Here is a 22,450-nt window from a genome sequence, read left to right as displayed (position 1 = left end):
TACCAAACAATCATAAATGTTTTGCTGATCAATACATGCTTTCAATTATCCATCTAGGCTTCATGCTTGTTGACATACATAAAAATATGTTTTATTGGACCATGTTGTCCTATATCTTGACTTTTGACCAAATTACTACAAAATCTAATCACCTCCAAATATCTATCCAAGTACAGTAGTGTTCAGAATAATAGTAGTGCTATGTGACTAAAAAGATTAATCCAGGTTTTGAGTATATTTCTTATTGTTACATGGGAAACAAGGTACCAGTAGATTCAGTAGATTCTCACAAATCCAACAAGACCAAGCATTCATGATATGCACACTCTTAAGGCTATGAAATTGGGCTATTAGTAAAAAAAAAAAAGTAGAAAAGGGGGTGTTCACAATAATAGTAGTGTGGCATTCAGTCAGTGAGTTCGTCAATTTTGTGGAACAAACAGGTGTGAATCAGGTGTCCCCTGTTTAAGGATGAAGCCAGCACCTGTTGAACATGCTTTTTTCTCTTTGAAAGCCTGAGGAAAATGGGACATTCAAGACATTGTTCAGAAGAACAGCGTAGTTTGATTAAAAAGTTCATGATCTCCAATACTTTAAAATGGACAAAAAAACAGAGACGCGTGGAAGAAAATGGAAAACATCCATCAAAATGGATAGAAGAATAACCAGAATGCCAAAGGCTCACCCATTGATCAGCTCCAGGATGATCAAAGACAGTCTGGAGTTACCTGTAAGTGCTGTGACAGTTAGAAGACAGTTTCAACAAGGCAATACCTCAAGCACACTAGTAAACAAGCAAAATATTGGTTCCAAACCAACAAAATTAATGCCTCGCAGATATGAAGAAATCATGAAAAACTGTGGTTATACAACTAAATACTAGTTTAGTAATGAACAGGATTGCTAAAGAGCAGTTTGAACATAATAGTTTTGAGTTTGTAGCGTCAACAGCAGATGCTACTATTATTGTGAACACCCCCTTTTCTACTTATTTTTTTACTAATAGCCCAATTTCATAGCCTTAAGAGTGTGCATATCACGAATGCTTGGTCTTGTTGGATTTGTGAGAATCTACTGAATCTACTGGTACCTTGTTTCCCATGTAACAATAAGAAATATACTCAAAACCTGGATTAATCTTTTTAGTCACATAGCACTACTATGATTCTGAACACTACTGTAACATTCCCACCAAGTTTGAAGGAAATCCAGGTGGAGGTGGGATCTCCACCAGCATTGTTACTGGGTGTACACACACCCACCTCTGATTGTTTCTGCTCCTCGCCAGCAGTACCAGATCCGACGCTCGGAGATGGTGGCCACCTGGGGATTCGGGACTTGGCGGGTCCAGTATTCTCCTGATTCGGTGGCGGAGGAAATCGTGTGGTTCCACTTCTTCTCAGGACAGACGTCTTCTATCCTCGAGCCTGCCCACACGTCCCCTTTGTTGATTGACTATTATATGACATTCTGTAATATGCTGTACTTGGTTGTGCTAGCCTGTTCTGAGATATCCTGTGCCACAGGTGTGTGTACGCGCAGGACACCACTTATATCAATCCATCACAAATACTTTCCTGATCAGTATAAACATTTGATAATCTTTGTAGTCCTATTGGTTGCTGAGGTATAGCAGAGAAAGATGTTTTTGTTGGCCTTCACCTTTGTCCGAACCTCCCCAAACGTTAATCATCTGAAGACGTCTGCACAAGTAATATTCCCACCAAGTTTGGTACAAATCTGTCAGCTGTTTTTAAGTCGTCTTGTTCAAACACACACACACACACACACACACACACACACACACACACACACACACACACACACACACACACACACACACACACACACACACACACACACACACACACACACACACACACACACACCAGTGAACACCCTGCTATTGCGCAGGGTAATAACATGTAAACTCTGGATCTGTGTGTTGTTCTGAATTGTTGTCAAATTTTATTTGCTCATTTCTCTGAGAATAATCAACTGTCACAAAAATTGGTTGGTGACTTCCAAGAAGTAAAGACAATAATCAGAAAAACACAAACCACAAAGACAAAAACACACATCATCTACATATTAATTTCAAAAGCCACTTACTATACATATATATATATATATATATATATATATATATATATATATATACACACACATAAGATGGTCGGTGCAGTGTTCCGTGCACAGCTGCAGTGGGGCAACTGCATAATCACCCAAGAAGGGTTTGAAATTCAAAGGTGATTGCATAACCAGGTAATGTGCAACCAATGAAATGCTCGCTAATCTGGGAAAGCTGCAGGGCAAAATGCAAACTGGATGAATTCCCACTGCTCAGTGTTCAAATATGTGAATGTTGCAGAGGAAAGGGAAGTGGCCCAAAAACAACTTCTATTTCTGCATGCAAGTATTTCATAAATTGTGGAATGTTATGAAAAACAAAGATTTCAAGTGTATAAAAGTATAAAATATAGCCCTTTAATAATATTTTACACAACAGCCAGTAACAGTTCTCACAGGACATGCTGGACTCCCAAAAATGATGCCCTCCTCTTCCACCATTCGGAAGATTCAGACGGTTTTCGGTGGCTTTTCAGTCGTGTGACTATCCGAGAAATTGTGGAAGAGGTGGGCATGTCACAGCATGTCCTGTGAGACTTCAACACAGAGGTGCTTTTGCTCCGTCAGCAGCTTCATACCGAAGCCATCGGCATGAATTTCGCTGCAACTCTTTTCATGGCCAAATCTTCTGTCACAGTGGAATGTGCCGAAAAAGTGCTGATGTCCACCTCTTCCGCAATTTCTCGGATAGTCACACAACGGTCCCACATCACCACAGCGTTCACTTTGGAAATGATCTGGTCATTTCAGCATGTTGATGGCCGCCCGGAGCGTGGCGCGCTCTCCACCGTTGTGTGGCCGTCTTTAAACCGGTTGTACCGCTCCTTAATCTGTGTGATGCCCATAGGATCGTCACCGAAAGCCATCTGAATCTTCCGAATGGTTTCCACCTGGCTGTTGCCCAGTTTCTGGCAAAATTTGATGCAGTCGCGCTGCTCTAGTCGTTCGGCCATTTTCCTTGCAATGAAAATCCTACGAGAGACTACACCCATCCTCACACAAAGGCTGCTTACCAGCAAATGACGCAATCGACAGGCGTGAAAAAATTCACGCATGCGCACGAAGGTTCAAGGTTTGCTCATGCAAGGGTTTTACAAAAAATAAAAAGGTTGGATACTTTTCTAACAGACCTCGTATGAGCTTCATTCCAGCAATCAACAAGTTTATCCTCCAAAAGACGGGCAGCATGGTGGTTAGCGCTGTTGCCTCACAACAAGAACGTCATGGTCGATTCCCATCTGCGGTCTTTATGTGTGCTGTTTGCATGTTCTCCCCATGTTTGTGTGGGTTTCCTCCAGGTGCTCCGACTCCAGGTTAGGTGAATTGAAAACTGAATGTGTTTGTCTGTCTAAATGTGGCCCTGCAACAGACTGGCGTCCTGTCCAGGGTGTACCCCACCTCATGCCCTGTGACTGCTGAGATAGGCTCAAGGCCCCTCATGAATCCTTAATTGGTGTGAGCGGGTAGAGAATATGGATGGATGGATGGATCCTCCAAAGACAACCAGAATCACTTTATCATTCATTCTGTGGTTTTTATGTTTCAAAATCAAATCAGAAAAACAACGTCATAATTTGTTTTTCTGAATTAAAGCCAAAGCTGGGAAAAACCAAGGCAAAACAGAAAAAGAACAAAGTAGTGTGGATTTTTTCCAACCAATGAAAGTAATGAATTCTCTGCTACCAGAAATGTTTTTTGTTGTGTTTTTTCCTTGACCACTAAGCTCACCAAGAACAAAAATAAGTTGTAGCAGCTATGGCCACACTTCAGCCGCACAAAGAAGTTATATTCAAGCTTTCTGAGAGTGGAAAAACACACTCTGAGATCAATTACATTCTGCAGCATTTCAGTGTCCCATGGTGCTCAGTAATGACTGTCAGGAGATTCTGCATGAAGCACAACGTGCAAAGTGTTAGATAATAACTGCACTAATTCCTTATTTTATGTTAGTGATCATGTGGTTGCTTTAGTTATCTGTTTAAAAGTATCTGGAACCTGGTTTAAAGTTTCAACAAGAGTTAAGTTTCACTTCCTCCACGCATGTGCAAGTTACATATATAAAGGGAGGGGAGGGGCGCCCCCTGTTGGTGCAAGACAGTAACATTAGAAATGTGAGACTAAACCACACCCACTGTAAACGGCCACACTGTATAAAAAGTGCTGTATGACCCATTTTATGGGCCTTTCACAAGATGGACACTGTCTGTGAGGGTCCCAGGCCTGGTTTTCATTATGACCTTTAATAAATCCAAAATGAGGAATACAATGGTTTGGTTATTGGTAAAGGGCAGTAAATTACATAAAGAGCCGGGGGAAATTACAAAAGAAAGAACAATGTTTCTGACACAGAATTAGAAATTTAAGTGATTTCCTTAATCTCCAGTGTAGGCTATGTCTCTCTCTCTCATCTCTCATCTTCAACCGCTTTTCCGGGTTCGGGTCGCGGGGCCAACAGCTCCAGCAGGGGACCCCAGACTTCCCTTTCCCATGCCACATTGACCACCTCTGACTGGGGGATCCCGAGGCAGTGTGGAGATATAATCTGTCCGGTCTCCACCTAGTTCTGGGTCTTCCCCAGGTCTCCTCCCAGATGGACGTGCATGTAAGCAATGTGTGACTTAAAATGTTGTAATACACACACACACACACACACACACACACACACACACACACACACACACACACACACACACACACACACACACACACACACAGAGTCAAAACTTTGGACATACTTCCCTTTCAATTAAATGTCTCCACAATTTTGACTGGTCATGTATATACTGTAAAAGTAAGTCCCTTCGGTTGATCCCTTGTTTGCACTAGGGGTCGCCACAGCAAATTCGAGGTGGATCTGCATGTTGAATTGATGCTGATGCAACTGCACATTACATGGAGAAATGCATATGGAAAATATTCACAGCACTTCACTCTTTCCACATTTTGTTATATCACATTTCAAAATGGAGTAAATTCATTTTTTTCCCTCAAAATTTTAATCACAACACCTCATAATGACAACATGAATTTTTTTTTTGCAAATAATAATAATAATGAAAAAAAAACCCCAAAGAAATCACATGTACATTCACACCCTTTGCTCAAAACTTTGTTGATGCGATTTTGGCAGCAATTACAGCCTCAAGTCTTCCTGAAAAGCTTGGCACACTTTGGGCAGTTTTGTCCATTCCTCTTTGCAGCACCTCTCAAGCTCCATCAGGTTGGATGGGGAACATCGGTGCACAGCCATTTTCAGATCTCTCCAGAGGTGTTCAACTGGATTCAGGTCTGGACTCTGGCTGGACCACTCAAGGACATTCACAGAGTTGTCCTGAAGCCACTCCTTTGATATCTTGGCTGTGTGTTTAGGGTCACTGTCCTGCTGAAGGATGAACCATCGCCCCAGTCTGATGTTAAGAGCGCTCTGGAGCAGGTTTACATCCAGGATGTCTCTGTACTTTGCTGCATTCATCTTTCCCTCAATCCTGACTAGTCTCCCAGTTCCTGCTGCTGAAAAACATGCCAACAGCATGATGCTGCCACCACCATGCTTCACTGTAGGGATGATGCCTGGTTTCCTCCAAACATGACGCCTCACATTCACACCAAAGAGTTCAATCTTTGTCTCATCAGACCAGAGAATTTTGTTTCTCATGATCTGAGAGTCTGTCAGGTGCCTTTTGGCATCTCCAGGTGGGCTGCCATGTGCCTTTTACTAAGGAGTGGCTTCCGTCTGGCCACTCTACCATACAGGATGGTATGGTGGATTGCCGCAGAGATGTCTGTCCTTCCGGAAGGTTCTCGTCTCTCTACAGAGGAATGCTGGAGCTCTGACAGAGTGACCAACGGGTTCTTGGTCACCTCCCTGACTAAGGCCCTTCTACCCCGATTGCTCAGTTTACATAAATTCTTTGTAAGGCTCAAGTGCTCCAATAGCAGCAAAGAGAGTACAAGCAACTTGGTGGTCTTGGTGGACTGGGAATTTTCATTTTCCCAGGAGTAGAGAATTCACTACTTTCGGTCGTAGAAAGAGCAAAACACATTAGTATGTTCTTTTTCTGCTTTGTCTGTGTGAGAAAACAGAAAAATAAATTTAAAAATTCTGCCTTTTTTAATTTGTGTTTTTGTTTTTCTGATTTGATTTTGAAATGGAAAAAATAAAGAATGAATGATACACTGATTGTCCAGTCACCACATTTGGTCACCAGTTTGCTTCCAAGTATCTACAGTAAGATAAAAACCACCAAGGCCAGATCCTGATCCAGGATAATCACAAACCGAGTCACCCAGACTCCTCACTCAGCTCCACTATGAACTGTGGCAGTGGACTTAATAATGTTTGGGTTCAACATTTGTTCATGTATAAACCTCCATGCGAACATGTCAGCACTGGGAAATCTCCCCCTGATTAAGCCGCTGTGTGCTCATTTTGGCTCGATTCCCAGATTGCCATGCATGTGTGCATCCATGCACAGACATTTGCACATTTGCCTTTGTCTGAATCTGTATATTATATCTGCTCATGCCCACACATTTTTTTAATTTTTTTATTTTTATTTTTTGCTTCAAAGCGACCAAGGAAAGAGAGAGTACAGAATAATGAAGGACAGAGCCAGTAGAAAAATGAAAGGCCCAAGCGAGGTGGGGTGTAAATAAGGTAGCAAGGACGAGGAAATCGGAAAGGAATCAGGAGGCGAAAAAGAGAAAATGAGATGAGAAATGAAATCTGGAAAAGAAAGGGTGCAGTAAAAGGTGGTTTATAAAAGGTGTTGGGCAATAATAAGTGATGAAAAACTCAAAGCACTTAGGGAAAAGATCGACTGTGGAGGTGGTGGGGTGCAACATGTTGAGGTCTCACAGGAAAAACAATCAGAGGAGATAACTGGAAAAGTCAATACAGGAAGACGAGATGGCGGGAAGTGATAGCAGGAAGTGAAGGGGGCAGGAGAAGACAAGGGGTTACAGAGAGAGTCTGGGAGATGTGTCTGTTTTCTTCACAGAAACAATTTAATTAAATTCACATCTGTGCAGCAAACAATGAAGGCCCACCGCAGCCAGAGGGGAGCTGGCGACGAGGCCGAGGAGACTAAGGAGCAAAAAGTCAAAAGAGCAACCGAAGGTGGACTGTACACACTGAATGACTCCTTGCTTTTTCTCAGTTAAGAAAAACATTGTTTAAAAATCTAGGCCTCATAATTTTCCCCTAAACAACCATCTCCAAAAAAGGCCACACCCAGGTTCCCCAAATTGGGAAGTCATGCAGTACATCACACACAACTGTTAATACAAACCATGCCTTGATTTTCAAATGTAAAACTGCTCACAGCCTCAAACAGTAAAGATGTTTTTGCATCACACAGCAACAAACACATAGAACATACAACATGATCATGAAATAAGAATAACTGCACCTGCAACAAATAACATATGGATATTAATAACAGAACACAACATGATGGGAGCGGGCACAGGCTGGGATGCTATCAAATAGTGCGTCACACACAAAACCTTATTTTTTAAGTCCAGAACAGGCAGGCAAAGTGTGGGCATTTCCTTGGTATTGTTCATCTACTGGGGTCCTCAACACGCAGACACCTATTTGCGGATCACACATGAAATGTGCCACATGGCCAAAATATCGAAGCTGACCCTCCCTCAAAATGCAAGTGATAATCCTCATCTTAATCTCACTAACACCCCCATTCCACAGGACATCGTTCTATTACGATCCCCCACCATCCAGACAAAGTGCAAAAACTGGATGAAATGTCCTATTCTGGCAAGCCTCCTATCATGCTGGCTTATAAAGTGCAGACCTGGCTACCCACTGACTTTTAAAGCACATACCTGGCAACCCACTCAAAAACGAAAGAAAAGCTGTGCCAACAAACACTGCTTTTGCTTAAAATCTTTGCCCCGATGGAGCACAATCAAACAAGTATCAAGCTGTACGCAGTAGTATTACTGCGTTTAAAGATGTTTGAACATGACTGAAGCTGTTAAGACTACAAACACCCAGAAGTGACTGTGCAATGACACCGATTTGGTGAATCTGGATGAAATCTTTGAACATCTTGCAAATTTCACTCCGATTTCAAAACTGGTGCTGACGGTGGATGTAATTACTGTGTATAATAAGTCTGTTCAAGATTGACAAAAGATGGCTCAAGGAGTTAAGCCACTTTGACACTCGCACAAATTTTATCACCGCACTGCCATTTAATCCAATGCATCCCACTTTGTCCCGCCTGACACCACGCTATAAAAAATAAAGTCTGTGCAATATCATTTCATAGCCGATGATGCATTTGCTCTCAGAACATGGCTGATGAAACCATTCTCTCATCGCTCCCAGAATTACAGAGAAATTATCAGCAGCGAAAGGTTGTCACATTTGGAATCTTGTCTTAAAGGTAATTATTTATAATATATTTGAAAAACAGTTGCATCTTCTTCATTCTTTCTTTTGAGTTTGATAATGTATGTTATGTTTACACCCCAATTCCAATGAAGTTGGAACGTTGTGTAAAATGTAAATAAAAACAGAATACAATGATTTGCAAATCCTCTTCAACCTATATTCAATTGAATACACCACAAAGACAAGATATTTAATGTGCAAACTGATAAACTATTGTTGTTGTGCAAATATTTGCACAAAACGAAATGGATGCCTGCAACACGTTTCAAAAAAGCTGGGACAGTGGTGTGTTTACCACTGTGTTACATCACCTTTCCTTCTAACAACACTCAATAAGTGTTTGGGAACTGAGGACACTAATTGTTGAAGCTTTGTAGGTGGAATTCTTTCCCATTCTTGCTTGATGTACAACTTCAGTTGTTCAACAGTCTGGGGTCTCCGTTGTCATATTTTGCGCTTCATAATGCGCTACACATTTTCAATGGGCGACAGGTCTAGTACCCGCACTCTTTTACTACGAAGCCACACTGTTGTAACACGTGCAGAATGTGGCTTGGCACTGTCTTGCTGAAATAAGCAGGGACGTCCCTGAAAAAGACGTTGCCTGGATGGCAGCATGTGTTGCTCCAAAACCTGGATGTACCTTTCAGCATTGATGGTGCCATCACAGATGTGTAAGTTGCCCATGCCATGGGCACTAACACACCCCCATACCATCACAGATGCTGGCTTTTGAACTTTGTGCTGGTAACAATCTGGATGGTCTTTTTCCTCTTTTGTCCGGAGGACACGATGTCCATGATTTCCAAAAACAATATGAAACATGGACTCATCAGACCACAGCACACTTTTCCACTTTGCGTCTGTCCATTTCAAATGAGCTTGGGCCCAGAGAAGGCGGCGGTGTTTCTGGATGTTGTTGATGTATGGCTTTTGCTTTGCATGGTAGAGTTTTAACTTGCACTTGTAGATGTAGCGACAAACTGTGTTAACTGACAATGGTTTTCTGAAGTGCTACTGAGCCCATGCGGTAAGATCCTTCACACAGTGATGTCAGTTTTTAATGCAATGCCGCCTGAGGGATTGAAGGTCACGGATATTCAATGTTGGTTTTCGGCCTTGCCGCTTACGTGTAGAAAGTTCTCCAGATTCTCTGAATCTTCTGATTGTGTTATGGACTGTAGATGATGGAATCCCTAAATTCCTTGCAATTGAACGTTGAGAAAAATTGTTCTTAAACTGTTGGACTATTTTTTCCATGCAGTTGTTCACAAAGTGGTGATCTCACCCCATCTTTGCTTGTGAATGGCTGAACCTTATGTGGATGCTCCTTTTATACCCAATCATGACACTCACCTGTTTCCATTTTGGTGTTCTTTGAGCATTCATCAACTTTGCCAGTCTTTTGTTGCCCTGTCCCAATGTTTTTGAAACGTGTTGCAGGCATTCATTTCAAAATGAGCAAATATTTGCACAAAAACAACAGCCAGTTTGAATATTAAATATCTTGTCTTTGTGGTGTATTCAATTGAATATAGGTTGACGAGAATTTGCAAATCATTGTATTCTGTTTTTATTTACATTTTACACAACATCCCAACTTCATTGGAATTGGGGTTGTATTATAGACAATGATGCCGGTAACGCGTTACGTAGTAAAGTGCCTCTTTCCAAATCAGTAATCAGATTAAAGTTACTTCTCCAAGTCACTGTGCGTTACTATTATTTTTGCATTGTGGGTCGATAGCAGCATTAAACTTGGTCCGTGGGCAGGAGGTCGGGGTTCGACTGAACTGCCCACTTTAAGCGAGCTGTGAGCTTTTCATCCGCGGTTTTCTGCAACAGCTACGACTTGTCCTCATCTCTTAAAGCGCAGTGATAACAGCACACCTGCACTGAGCTTTACAAAGACATTTTTATGCTTTTTTCTCCTTTATTTAGAATTCTGAGCTGAGCTGCTCCGTATCTGCTCACTAAAAACAGCTGATCCTCCGCGACACGTCAACAACTAACACTATTTTCCACTCAAATGCACCTAAACTCTCTTTCTGAAGAGCACATGATGTGAAAACGCAATAAAACTTTCTTACCTGTAAATCTGGTCAAGGTTTCTGCATAAATAAATGTTATCCATTCTTTGTGCTCAAACGCCAAAGCAGGGGCGAATCCAGATGGAATGGGGGTGTGGGGCAGGGATGTGCCCCCCCACAACACCCCTAGATTAAAGGTCTAGTTTTGAAGCCTTTTTTGTTTACTACAACTACTAATACTACTTATAATAATAATTTGGACAAGTAAAATGTTTAGAGAGAATTTAAATGTTACAAAAATGTTAGAAAGAATTCAATAGTTACATTTATAAACAATGTAGGTTAGAAATGGCAAGTTTTACTGTTACAGTGCTGTCAACAGTTAAGTATGAGGTCAAGAAAGATGTCTTTATTTTACTTGTCATAAAACAAGTATTTATTTTCATTGAAGTTAAGAAAGGGTGATTATAAAGTGAGTTTTAGCAAAACAAGTATCATTGTCATGTTGAGGTGGCAGAGGGTTGTTGTTGGCAGCTGGGGAAAGTAACTAAAAAAGTAACTAGTAATCTAACTTAGTTACTTTTCCAATTGAGTACTCAGTAAAGTAACTAAGTTACTTTTTCAAGGAGTAATCAGTAATCAGTAATTGGATTACTTTTTCAAAGTAACTGTAGCAACACTGATTATAGATGTAGCATCTCTTCATAATCTAATTTCAGGTTCAGATGCCCTGCGTGCAATGACACTCATTGTTTCTGAATAGGTTGCGCAATGTTCACCACTAGTTCATGCAAGCAGCCATGCACAGTTCATGCACAGTTTACAATGAGTTTACTCACTGGCACTGGCAAGACTGTGTGCCAGTGCGGGGATCAAATTCCTGCAAGTGCCAAGGTGCCTTTGCTGCGATGCTTTAAAACATGGTCCAACTTGCTATTCGGGGTGTGAAATGGTAAGGAACAGCGCTCTGTGGAATAGGGGTATAAATAACTGGTCGTTTGACACAAAGTCATTCCTCCAGTACCCAATCATCCTCCAAAGAGATCTAGTACCAAAGACATTTTCATTATCGCCTCAAGTCACTAGATAGTCTCACAACCATACAGTAACAGGTAGCACCAGGACCGAAAGGACTCGGACCTTCATTCTCCTCCAAAGATATCAGCATATATCTCTGTCATTCGACATCATAACTGCACATGATTTTCTCAGGCATCTTTCAATCTCAAAAGTTGAGGACCCAAAGACATAAATGTCACTGTTGAGATAAGTGGATGTCTTTAAAAGTTCAACACTTTCACCACACACAGATACACTTCAAACGGCTAAGTCCAGGAAGTCCCTAAAAGCCTGGATTGTAGTCTTCATCCAGCAGAATCGCAAACCCAGATACTGATTCCTCACTGAGCTTCTCACGTGCTCTCAAGAGCAGTCTGATCAACTGAATCAAACACGATGTAAAAATCAACAAAGGCTGCAAAGAAGCACTACAGATATTCACAGTTGTGTTCTATGAGTACTCATATCGGTAGAATGTGATCAGTGGTTGACTTCTTGGGCATGAAGCCTGACTGTGCCGGACGATGAACAGCAAGTAGCTGGAACTGAATCGTATAAAGAACCTTTCCCAGCGTGATATGTTTATAGTTGTTACAATTCATCTAGTCAGGGGCGTAGGTTTGCATATGGACCATAGGGACAAGTCACAACCAATATTTTGGGATGGCAAAATAGTCCCTACCAATATTTAGCATTTTTGTTTATATAACAAAATCATTCACTATTTTTTTTCGAACTCGATACTATAATTTTAGTCGTCACGTTTTGTGTTTTCGACGTGCCAGAGTGACAGGGTTACCCATGTTGCAATTTCATTGGCTCACGTTCTTCTCACATGGACGTAAACAAAGCGCATCTCGTGGCAGGCAGTGCTTCATTTGTAAAGTGGGAGGTCCCGGAGCGCAGAGGATGGGTGGCTCCGGTGCAGTGTTGCCAGATGTACGATAATTATCGTATTTGTACGATAGTTTTGCCCTCTGTACGATGTACGATCAATAAATGTACGATCAATAATGGGAAAAAATCCAATATGTACGATAATTTCAGTTGGTTGCCCAAACACGCATCTCTCTCTGAAACCCAAGAATCATTTTGCAGGTGTTGCACTAAGGCGGCATCAAATGCTGGCTTTGGGCGACCGGGACAGTCATTTGAAAGCCCGCCCCCTCTCCATACAAAGTAATGAGTTCCCATAAAATCTGTGCCGTGACAGGAAGATTCCCCAACCAACATCTTTTATTTTTTTTCGAAACTTTATTTCAACAAATGCAATAACAAACGAACAAAACACAAGAGCAAAGAGATATACAAGAAGAATAAAAAAAAGTTAAAAGTTCCTTATGGAGGTGTCAACATTTTTTTCTGTGTTCAACAAAATCTGCACAAGTGTCCATGGCATCGGATGACGACAGCGACCTCGAGGTTGAATTCGACTCTTTCTAGTCTGGTAATTAACACGTTTGTGTCCCTTCACAGAAAAAAAATATATTTCTAGTCTGGTAGTGCATTTGCTTGTGCATTTGCGTTTTTTGTGCCATAGTTTCCCCATTGCTATAATTACTGTTTAAAAATGTGACATAAAATTCTTTGTAAAAAAAAAAAAAAACGCTAAAATAGCTACGTTGTATGCGTTTTGTTTGTGTACGATAATTTCTCCCAAAATACGATAATTTTGAGGTTTTGGTACGATAGTTTCATATTTCATATCTGGCAACACTGCTCCGGTGCAGAAAAACAAGAAGGGCGGGGGCTTGCGAACAATGCTGTGCGCCACACTTAAAATAAACTGCACACCCACACAAACACGCACGCACACCTTCACAAATGACACTAACACCCTGCCTTTTCCTCAAAAATTACTACATTTATGTTTGCTGTCTGTCTCTGTACTTTTCTGTCACTTTTGCGCTCTTTTTCATACTTTTCCCTCGTTTCAAAAGTCACCGAACGCACTTTACCGTAATATATGCAACATATAGCACACTGTTGGAAAGCACGGGTTCTTGGCTTGCTGTCAGTGTTGAAATTTTTCAGCGTGAGGGCTTACATGAGAACTTACGGTAATGAGAATCAGCGGCGCACTAGTGTGAAACTTCCATGTTTTTCCTCTGCGTTATGACATCACAGGCTTACGTTTACCGTAATACACCATATATATCATTGTAAAGCCCTTTTTTTTGTTGGCAAATTAGGTTGCCAGATACCTACAACTGCATTATTGATGAAGAGAATAGATTATACATCTTGGTTGCAAAAACTTTTTTTTTTTGTTAGCTCCACAAGTATTTTTTTTGTTGTCTTGTTCTCTCAGGTGTAGGCCTATAGAATAGATTCGTGATTTTGGGTGCAATTTTGTTATTTAAGCTATTTGTTTGTCTGCCTACACACTTAATAATGTAAATAAAGCGTTAAATTATTCAGCATTATGTTGTCATATGTTATGTATTATGCTGTACTTGTGCGTCTAATGGTATGAGTGGGTTAGGGGGTGGTGGTGGTGGGCAGGGGGGCGGTATTGTCCCTACCAAAGCTGAGACCAAACCTATGCCCTTGCATGTGATCACCCTTTCCTTTCCAGATTGGGACAACTAGTCATTTCTTCCCATCTGTAGGTGCACAGTAAATTTTGCAGGGTAAAATGCATTCTATGGGGACTACATTTGGTTCCACTACAAAAAGAGTTAAATAAACTTTATCATAGTGTTAAATCAACTCTATCATGCTATGAATGACTCTTATTGCAGTTGAAAAACTTGATTTGACAAGACGATAGAGCTGATTTCACACTATAATGGACTTTATTTAACTTTATTTGGACTTGGACCAAATGTGGAGTGCATTTTACTCTGCAAAATTTGTTGTGTGCAATGGTCATCTCGCATACTGTCACAAAGATTGTTTGCAATGCCAAGAGAACATCATCTGAACCAGCCCGGAGGAGCTCATCTCTGGTGCCGCAGGTTGCTGGAAGTTTCCCCGCCTTCAGCTGCTTCATAAACTTTCACCAAAATTTGTTGTTGTTCTTCACAGTTAACTGGAGACACTACTCTTCACCGTGCATTCAAATGCACTATTTAGAGCTCAAAAATAGTGTTCATTGGGTAATATCAGTGGAGCCACTACTCTTCATAGTGCATTTACATGCACTATTTATAGCTCAAAAATACAGTGTTCATTGGGTAATATCAAACATTAAAAAACATAATTCATTAGCTGTGCAAATAAAAACACTACAAGATGAGTAACTGACAAACAATGTAAGCAGAGTGAACAAACAATGACGCTCTCACTCAGCTTGCACTTTCTCTGGATGACTGTCCCACCCACAAACAAACATTCTTCATGAAACTGATAAATTTTCAGTCAATCGTGGCTGCTTTTCTATTCCTGCTGGAACTGGAGGTCTGGTTTGATGCCCACTGGGTTGTGAACATTTCATCGGTCTCCATGCTTGCTGATCATCACGAGTTGACAGAAAGCATGAAAAGCTGTGGAAGGGACCTGGTGGACTCTTTCTCTCCCATCCAGACGTTTAACACCAGCCAGTTCAGGTGTTGCTGCTGCTGACTGACAGGATAATTCTGAGGTGTCAGAAAAGAAAAAAACACACACACGCAAACTGCCACACACACGTTCAGCACACTTCATTTTCATGCTGACACAAACGTATACTGCTCAAGTGCTACTTTTCCTGTACAGTTGGGATTTTGATTTTAATTTTACTTTGCACCTTTTGAGCGACGTATGAGGTTTTTCAAGTAAATCATACTGCAGATGAAGCACATTTTTCAGAATTACTTCAGTTCTGCATTTACGTAACTTCACTGGATGCTCTCTTGAGCACGCCCTCTCTAATCGTCACTAAATGACCAAGAAAGTAATTTTCTTTAAACATGAGAAACATTTTTTCACAATTTTTCTGATAAAATTAAATTTAAATACAAACTTGGTTGTAATGCATAATGAAAAAAGCTACAGCTGTAGTGAAAGCCCATCTTTTTTTTGAGCATTTTATTATAGATATATCTGTAATAAAATGGCTTGTTGTGTGGTTATTTCTCCAAACTGTTCATCTAAGATCTGTCTCAGCCAGGGCCATTTCAAGGCATTTGGGGGCACCAAACAAAATGGAGTTGGAGGCCCCCCTACACCTCACCACCCCGCCCCATCTGCCCAAAGCCTACACGAACCACAGCATAGACACACCGTTTAAACTCACACTTTATATCAATAAAATATTTCTTTGACAGTGCATTTGAACATTTACAACAACCCACCACCCCATAATACCCAACATATAAAGAGAGTGCAAAGTGTGCACTAGTAACTACAAAATCCAAAATACTTCAAAAATGTGCACAGTAACTAAATCAAACATACTTTAATTTATCCTTTCCGAAAATTGTATTTAAGTGTGCAATTGGACTGGTCCCACAAGTGATGTCTCAGATCTTTAAAAAGATAGACAACTGTAAGACAATGACAAGGAGCATGAGCAGCGAAAACTGTAAAATCCGACGGTGGAGGACAACGTTTGGCCAATCATCCCTCACAGTGCAAGGTACAAACTTATGGAATTCTTTGCCTTTAGAAATTAAATCACAAACAGAACTGAAGAGGTTAAATTTGTTAATTTTAATGTTAAATTTATCATGTTTTAATCTTTAATCTACCACTGCAACTGTGTTTATTTATTCATGTTAATTATTCATTGTACTGTTCACTGTGTTTGTATCATTGCATTGTTATTTTTTGGTGGATTTTACTGTTCTGGAGCCTGACCAGGCACAAAGACTGCAAATTAGCTGAAGCTAGATGTCTTTCATCACATTTTCCCTTTTTGGTGGCAATGTTTTATGTATCATCCCTGATAAATTAGGGAATAACCCTGGTGTGTCCGATGATTTGCGGACGTTAATGCTGGATTTTACAGTCACAAAATGAGTTTTACGGATATTTGCGATCGTAATCCAGCATTAATGTCCGCAAATCATCAGACACAAGGGGGTTATTCCCATTCTAATCCAATTCCATCATTTGCACGGTTTATTTTTCTGTAAGTAATTCGGTCGTCGAAGCTTACCGTAGCAACAGAGTCTTCATGCCAACCTGGAAATGCTGTGAGCAGACCCACAGATTTCTCCATCTCGTCAACTGCATTGAGTAATTCTGCATCAGAATCCTCATCAATACTTTTGTATGATAGATTAAATTCATCCATTTCGGCAGCGTTGTCACTGCACTAGTTTCTCTCACTCTCAGCTGACAGCGCCATTATTGACATCTGCATAGCAACGCAGTCAGGGCGTGGAATAATATATCAAACGTGAAATGATCGAATAATTTGCCACCGTCTGTTGTGTGGGCCGCCAGAAGAGGAGGTACTGCTGGCCCACCACCAAAGGGCGCCCTGCCTGAAGTGCGGGCTTCAGGCACGAGAGGGCGCTGCCGCCACGGACATAGCCGGGAGTGACAGCTGTTACTCATTACTTCCTGACAGCTGTCACTCATTCTTCATCATCTCACTCCATAAAACCCAGACGTCATCTCCACCTCATCGCCGAGATATCATACTTCATTGGAGGTAATATCCTCAGCCGTTTTTGTGTTACAACATTGTTTGTATATTGTGAGTGTTTGCAGGAGTACTGGTACCGTTGTCAGTGGAAGCTGAGAGAGCGCTAGAAGGCACTCTTTTCCCCTGAGGAATCTACAGTACTCTGCAAGTTATAGAGTGAGAGGTGGAGGTGGCATTCCCACCGTTATTGTTACTGGGTGTGCACACACCTACACTTGACTGTCTTTGTTCTCGCCAGCAGTACCAGATCCGACAGTCGGGGACGGTGATCACCTGGGAATTCGGGACTTGGCGGCTCCAGTATTCACCAGGTTCGGTGGTGGCGGAAATCGTGTGGTTCCGGCTCTTCTTAGGACAGACGTCTTCTATCCTCGAGCCTGCCCACACGTCACCTTTGTGATTTGACTGTAATTATATTCTGAGATTGTCTGTATTTCGTTGTGCACATTTCACAACATTAAATTGTTACTTTTTGGCTCATCCATTGACCGTTCATTTGCGCCCCCCTGTTGTGGGTCCGTGTCACTACACTTTCACAACACCGTCAACACGATATTTTATGGTCTGAAATCTCACACGATTAACCAATCAGATTTGCAGAACAAATGTAACTGGATTAGAATAAACATTAAAAATAAAATATTTTTAAAAATAAGTTATTAACAAAGTAATATTTAAATGTGAACATTAAAAACAAAAGATTCCCATCATATGAAAAAAAAAAATCACACATTCTTCAAAAGCAACCTATAAATGGTGCAAGTTGCAGAGTAATTTTAAAATCCAGCATAAATAAAAGTACACACATACACACATAGGCCATCATGTGCAAAATATCTAAAACTGCTGTTTGTGAGCCTTGGCTTCACCAAAGACAACCACAATGTCCTCCATGTCCAAAGACTGGCAAACATCACGCTCAACTGATGTAAGTGCCAGTCCTGTGATCCTCTCTTGGCCCATGGTGGACCTCATGTACACTTTTATCAGCTTCAAAGCTGAAAAGCTCCTCTCACCTGAGGTCACTGACACAGGAAGAGTCATGAGTAGATGCAAGGCAATGCTTAAATTGCTGTACAGATCCAGCAGCTTCTCACTGAATGTCAAATGGGCAGGTGGCTACATGGTCTGGAAAAGTGTGGAGAGATGAATTGTTCTCAAGTGCCAAGTCATCTGCATCAATCACTTACCACTGTCTTGTTTTTTCTTTTCTTCCTCTCCCTTTCTCTTCTTTCTTGAGCTCAACTGCGCTCTGGACTTTAACACCTCTCCCATTGACTTGAGCTCCATCACATGACTGGCTACTTGAGGGGATTCCGATAACAGTGTCGTTGCAATTTCTTACATTGACTGTCAAAGAATTTAAAGGGGCGTTCACACAGTTGGTCACTGCATAAAATTCATAACACCGTTGCTGTGGGGGCCCGAGGCAATTGATTGGTTTGCTTGCCCTGTTGCAGCGGCCTGGTGTCAGCTGCTATTTACATCAAGTGAAATGATCATGTGGTGTAGCAGCTAACCATAGCTTCATGATCTTAGGTCATTAATTCAGTGATTCCCAAAGTGTGGACCATGGGCCTCTGGTAGGTTGTGAAGAAACTGCAGGCTGGTCACAAAAGGTCATAAAAATAAATCTAAAACAACATCTTTGATTTTCAGTTTTGTAATAGTTAAAATTATCTGAAAAATTATTTTTTTTTTAATCAGATGTCAGAAAACAAAGCCATAGGATTTAAATTATATGTTATTTTTCATTTATCTAATTTAATTTAACACAGTTATACAGGGTGTCCCAAAAAAGTGCCACAAAATCATTTGACTCTAATTCCGCAATGGCTAATCTGAATTCTGTTTTTTTTTTTTCAGACATCAAAATACAAATAGGCAAATAAGTATTTGATCCACTGTTAATTTTGCAGGTTTTCCCACCTACAAAGAATGAAGAGGTCTGTCATTTTAATTGTAGATACACTTCAACTATGAGAGACAGTTTCCTGTAGTTCTTGACCACGTTTGCACATACTGCAGCAGGGATTTTGGTCCACTCCTCCATACAGATCTTCTCCAGATCTTTCAGGTTTCGAGTTTTAGCTTCCTTGAAAAATCTCCTGTTGAGTTCAGGGTCCCCTTTGTAGGAAATCACATTGTAAGATTTTTAAATAATTAATTTGCATTTTATTGCATGAAATAAGTATTTGAACCCCTACCAACCAGCAAGAATTCTGGCTCACACAGACCTGTTCGTTTTCCTTAAAGAAGCCCTCTTATTCTGCACTCTTTACCTGTATTAATTGCACCTGTTTGAACTCATTACCTGTATAAATGACACCTGTTCACACAATCAATCACACTCCAACCTGTCCACCATGGCCAAGACCAAAGAGCTGTCTAAGGACATCAAGGACAAAACTGTAGACCTGCTCAAGGTTGGGATGGGCTACAGGACAACATGCAAGCAGGTTGGTGAAAAGGCAACAACTGTTGACGTAATTATTAGAAAATGGAAGAAACACAAGATGACTCAATCTTCCTCGGTCTGGGATTCCATGCAAGATCTCACTTTGTGGGGTAAGGATGATTCTGAGAAAGCCCAGAACTACAAGGGAGGGCCTGGTCCATGACCTGAAGAGAACTGGGACCACAGCCACAAAGATTACATTAGTAACACACTACGCCATCATGGCTTAAAATCCTGCAGGGCAGCAAGGTCCCCCTGCTCATGGTAGCACATGTCCAGGCCTGTTTGAAGTTCACCGGTGACCATCTGAATGATCCAAGAGGCATGGGAGAAGGTCATGTGGTCAGATGAGACCAAAACAGAGCTTTTTGGTATCAACTCCGCTCGCCATGTTTGAAAGATGAGAACAACTCCAAGAACACCGTCCCAACTGTGAAGCATGGTGGTGGAAACATAATTTTTGGAGGTGCTTTCCTGCAAAGGGGACAGGACGACTGCACCGTATTAAAGGGAGGATGGATGGGGTCATATATCGTGAGATTTTGGCAAACAACCTCCTTTCCACAGTAAGAGCACTGAAGATGGGTCGTGGCTGGGTCTTCCAACATGACAATGACCTGAAACACACAACCAGGGCAACTAAGGAGGGGCTCCGTAAAAAGCATTTCAAAGTCCTGGATTGGCCAAGCCAGTCTCCAGACCTGAACTCAATAGAAATCTTTGGAGGGAGCTAAACTCAAAACCTGAAAGATCTGGAGAAGATCTGTGTGGAGGAATGGACCCTGCTGCAGTGTGTGCAAACTTGGTCAACGTCTGACCTCTGTAATTGCAAACATAGGTTTCTGTACCAAAGGAGTAGGAGTGGGGGAAGGAGTAGGATTAGGTTATGGTTAAGGTTAGGGTTGGGGTAGGAGTTAGTAATAGTGAGTTATGTGAGGGGAGCACAAAAAAAAAACAAAACAAAAAAAAAAACGTGAGACTGGCGGGTGTCCCCAAAAAATATGCAACATTTTATCAGCAAAGAAAATGGTCAAAGCATATGTCTAGGAAATAAATTTATGGCTGGATAGAAAGCTGAAAGGTTGAAGTTTTTCATACCAATGTCAATATTGGCCCTGCATTTTGTCAGTCTAGCATAAAGTCGCTGCACCTGTTTGACACTCTCGGTCTGGTGCCAAAACTCAATAATTTTTGTTCACTGTAGTATGGTTAATCTTGGCATTTTCCCGAGTCTTGCTTGGCATCAACATAAACTTCAGGGTCTCTGCAAGTAAAAAAGAAACATAAGTGATTACGTTTGTAGCATTGAAGGGTCAAACCGAGTGTTTTAAATGTTGTGTATTTTTTGGGACACGCTATATATATATATATATATATATATATATATATATATATATATATATCTATAATATATATAATATATATATATATATATATATTATATATTTTGTCTACAGGACAAATAAACATGTGTTAATGAAAATTTTGTTCATGTTGAAGCGTGGGAAGTAACTGTCACATGCAGACAGACATGAGTTGAGGCCAACCTGTCACATGTAGCCTGTCGCCACTGACGCTGATCTTGAGGAAGAGGCGGCCCCGGCGCTCTGTGTGGTCCATCCCACAAAGGCACGGCACGTTGACCACACACTGCTTGTGCACATTCATGTCACAGGCTAGACACAAAAGGAAAACAGTGTGAAAAAAAAATCAGCTAGATGTAAAACCATCACAATAGAAAATAAAAGCAGTAAATCAGAAAACTTTGAGCATGCAAACCCATTAGGGGGCTTTTGTGCCTTCTTTTTGATGTGTTGTGAAAAATGTGTTTGAGGGATGATCGCTGAAATAATAACGGAGATGCAATTTTGCAGTGTTGAATAAAGGTGTGTAGAAAAGACACTGGGGTGAAGAAAACAAACGTGAATTTCAGTGACAGCAGACAATTGAAAAACAGCGTACAATACGCATGAAAGTGACAATGTCGTAATTGCAAATTGACTGAACAGTGTTCTTTTGTTTCACAAATCAAAAATGAACATACACATGTCAGTGTAGCGGGTCTGCAGAGGATAGGTCTACTATGCAAAAGGAAACAAAGAAACAGATTTGTTTAGATAGTTTTTACATTTCTGCATACATGGATCATAATATCATACAATAATACTGAAGCCACTCGATTATTATTATTCATTCATAATGTACAACAATAAAATGTTAAATTTGTTTAAATTATCCATCTCACTCTGAGCCCAAACACATCAAAGAATCTGAACCTGAATTTATTTATTTTTTTATTTTATACAGAAATTTATTTGATTGACATACCTTGATTAACATACCTTATAGTAAAAAAGCCACATATTCTTGTGTAATTTCCTGTAAATCCACTGTGTCTTTTTCCCCATGAAAAAGTCTACATTAATAAAAACTCATTTACATTCTTGTGTAAATTCATGCAGCCTAAATCCATTCAAAGCCAGTCTTTTTTCCCAGTGAAAGATAGTCTAGATTAATGAAAAAAGTCACATAATCTTTTCTAAAATCCTGTTTGAACATCCTGTTTTCCCGTTTCTTTTATCTTTCAGGTGTGTTGATGAAGCCAGCGACAATTCCACGGATTCTTGTCCTTATCAGACTTTTTCAAACAGTCTTTCTCGCCATCTTCTCTCTGTCCGATGTCAGTCTGTGACAGAGACATGCTGCACAAGTCTTCTTTAAAAAAAACTTTAGCGCTCTAAAGGTTTGCGATGTCCACATGCTACCTTTAGCTA

General features: G+C 40.8%; 1 protein-coding gene across 3 annotated transcripts in view; it reads right to left on the bottom strand.

Annotated features, from left to right (window-relative positions):
- Positions 1–22,450, bottom strand: part of si:ch73-374l24.1 (protein kinase C alpha type) — a 520,295-nt gene that overhangs the window by 68,255 nt on the left and 429,590 nt on the right. The window contains exon 2 of one of the 3 annotated variants that reach the window (XM_034189671.1): positions 21,224–21,352. The exons of the other annotated variants lie outside the window; for them this stretch is intronic. Within the exon in view, the coding sequence (XP_034045562.1) occupies positions 21,224–21,352 (129 nt within the window). The remainder of the gene's footprint in view (positions 1–21,223; positions 21,353–22,450) is intronic. 3 annotated transcript variants of the gene reach the window in all.

This window comes from Thalassophryne amazonica, chromosome 16 (assembly GCF_902500255.1).
Source record: "Thalassophryne amazonica chromosome 16, fThaAma1.1, whole genome shotgun sequence".
In the NCBI taxonomy this organism is placed as follows: domain Eukaryota; kingdom Metazoa; phylum Chordata; class Actinopteri; order Batrachoidiformes; family Batrachoididae; genus Thalassophryne; species Thalassophryne amazonica.
The sequence above is the reverse complement of the archived record's forward strand: the minus strand, read 5'-3'. Positions and strand labels throughout refer to the sequence as shown.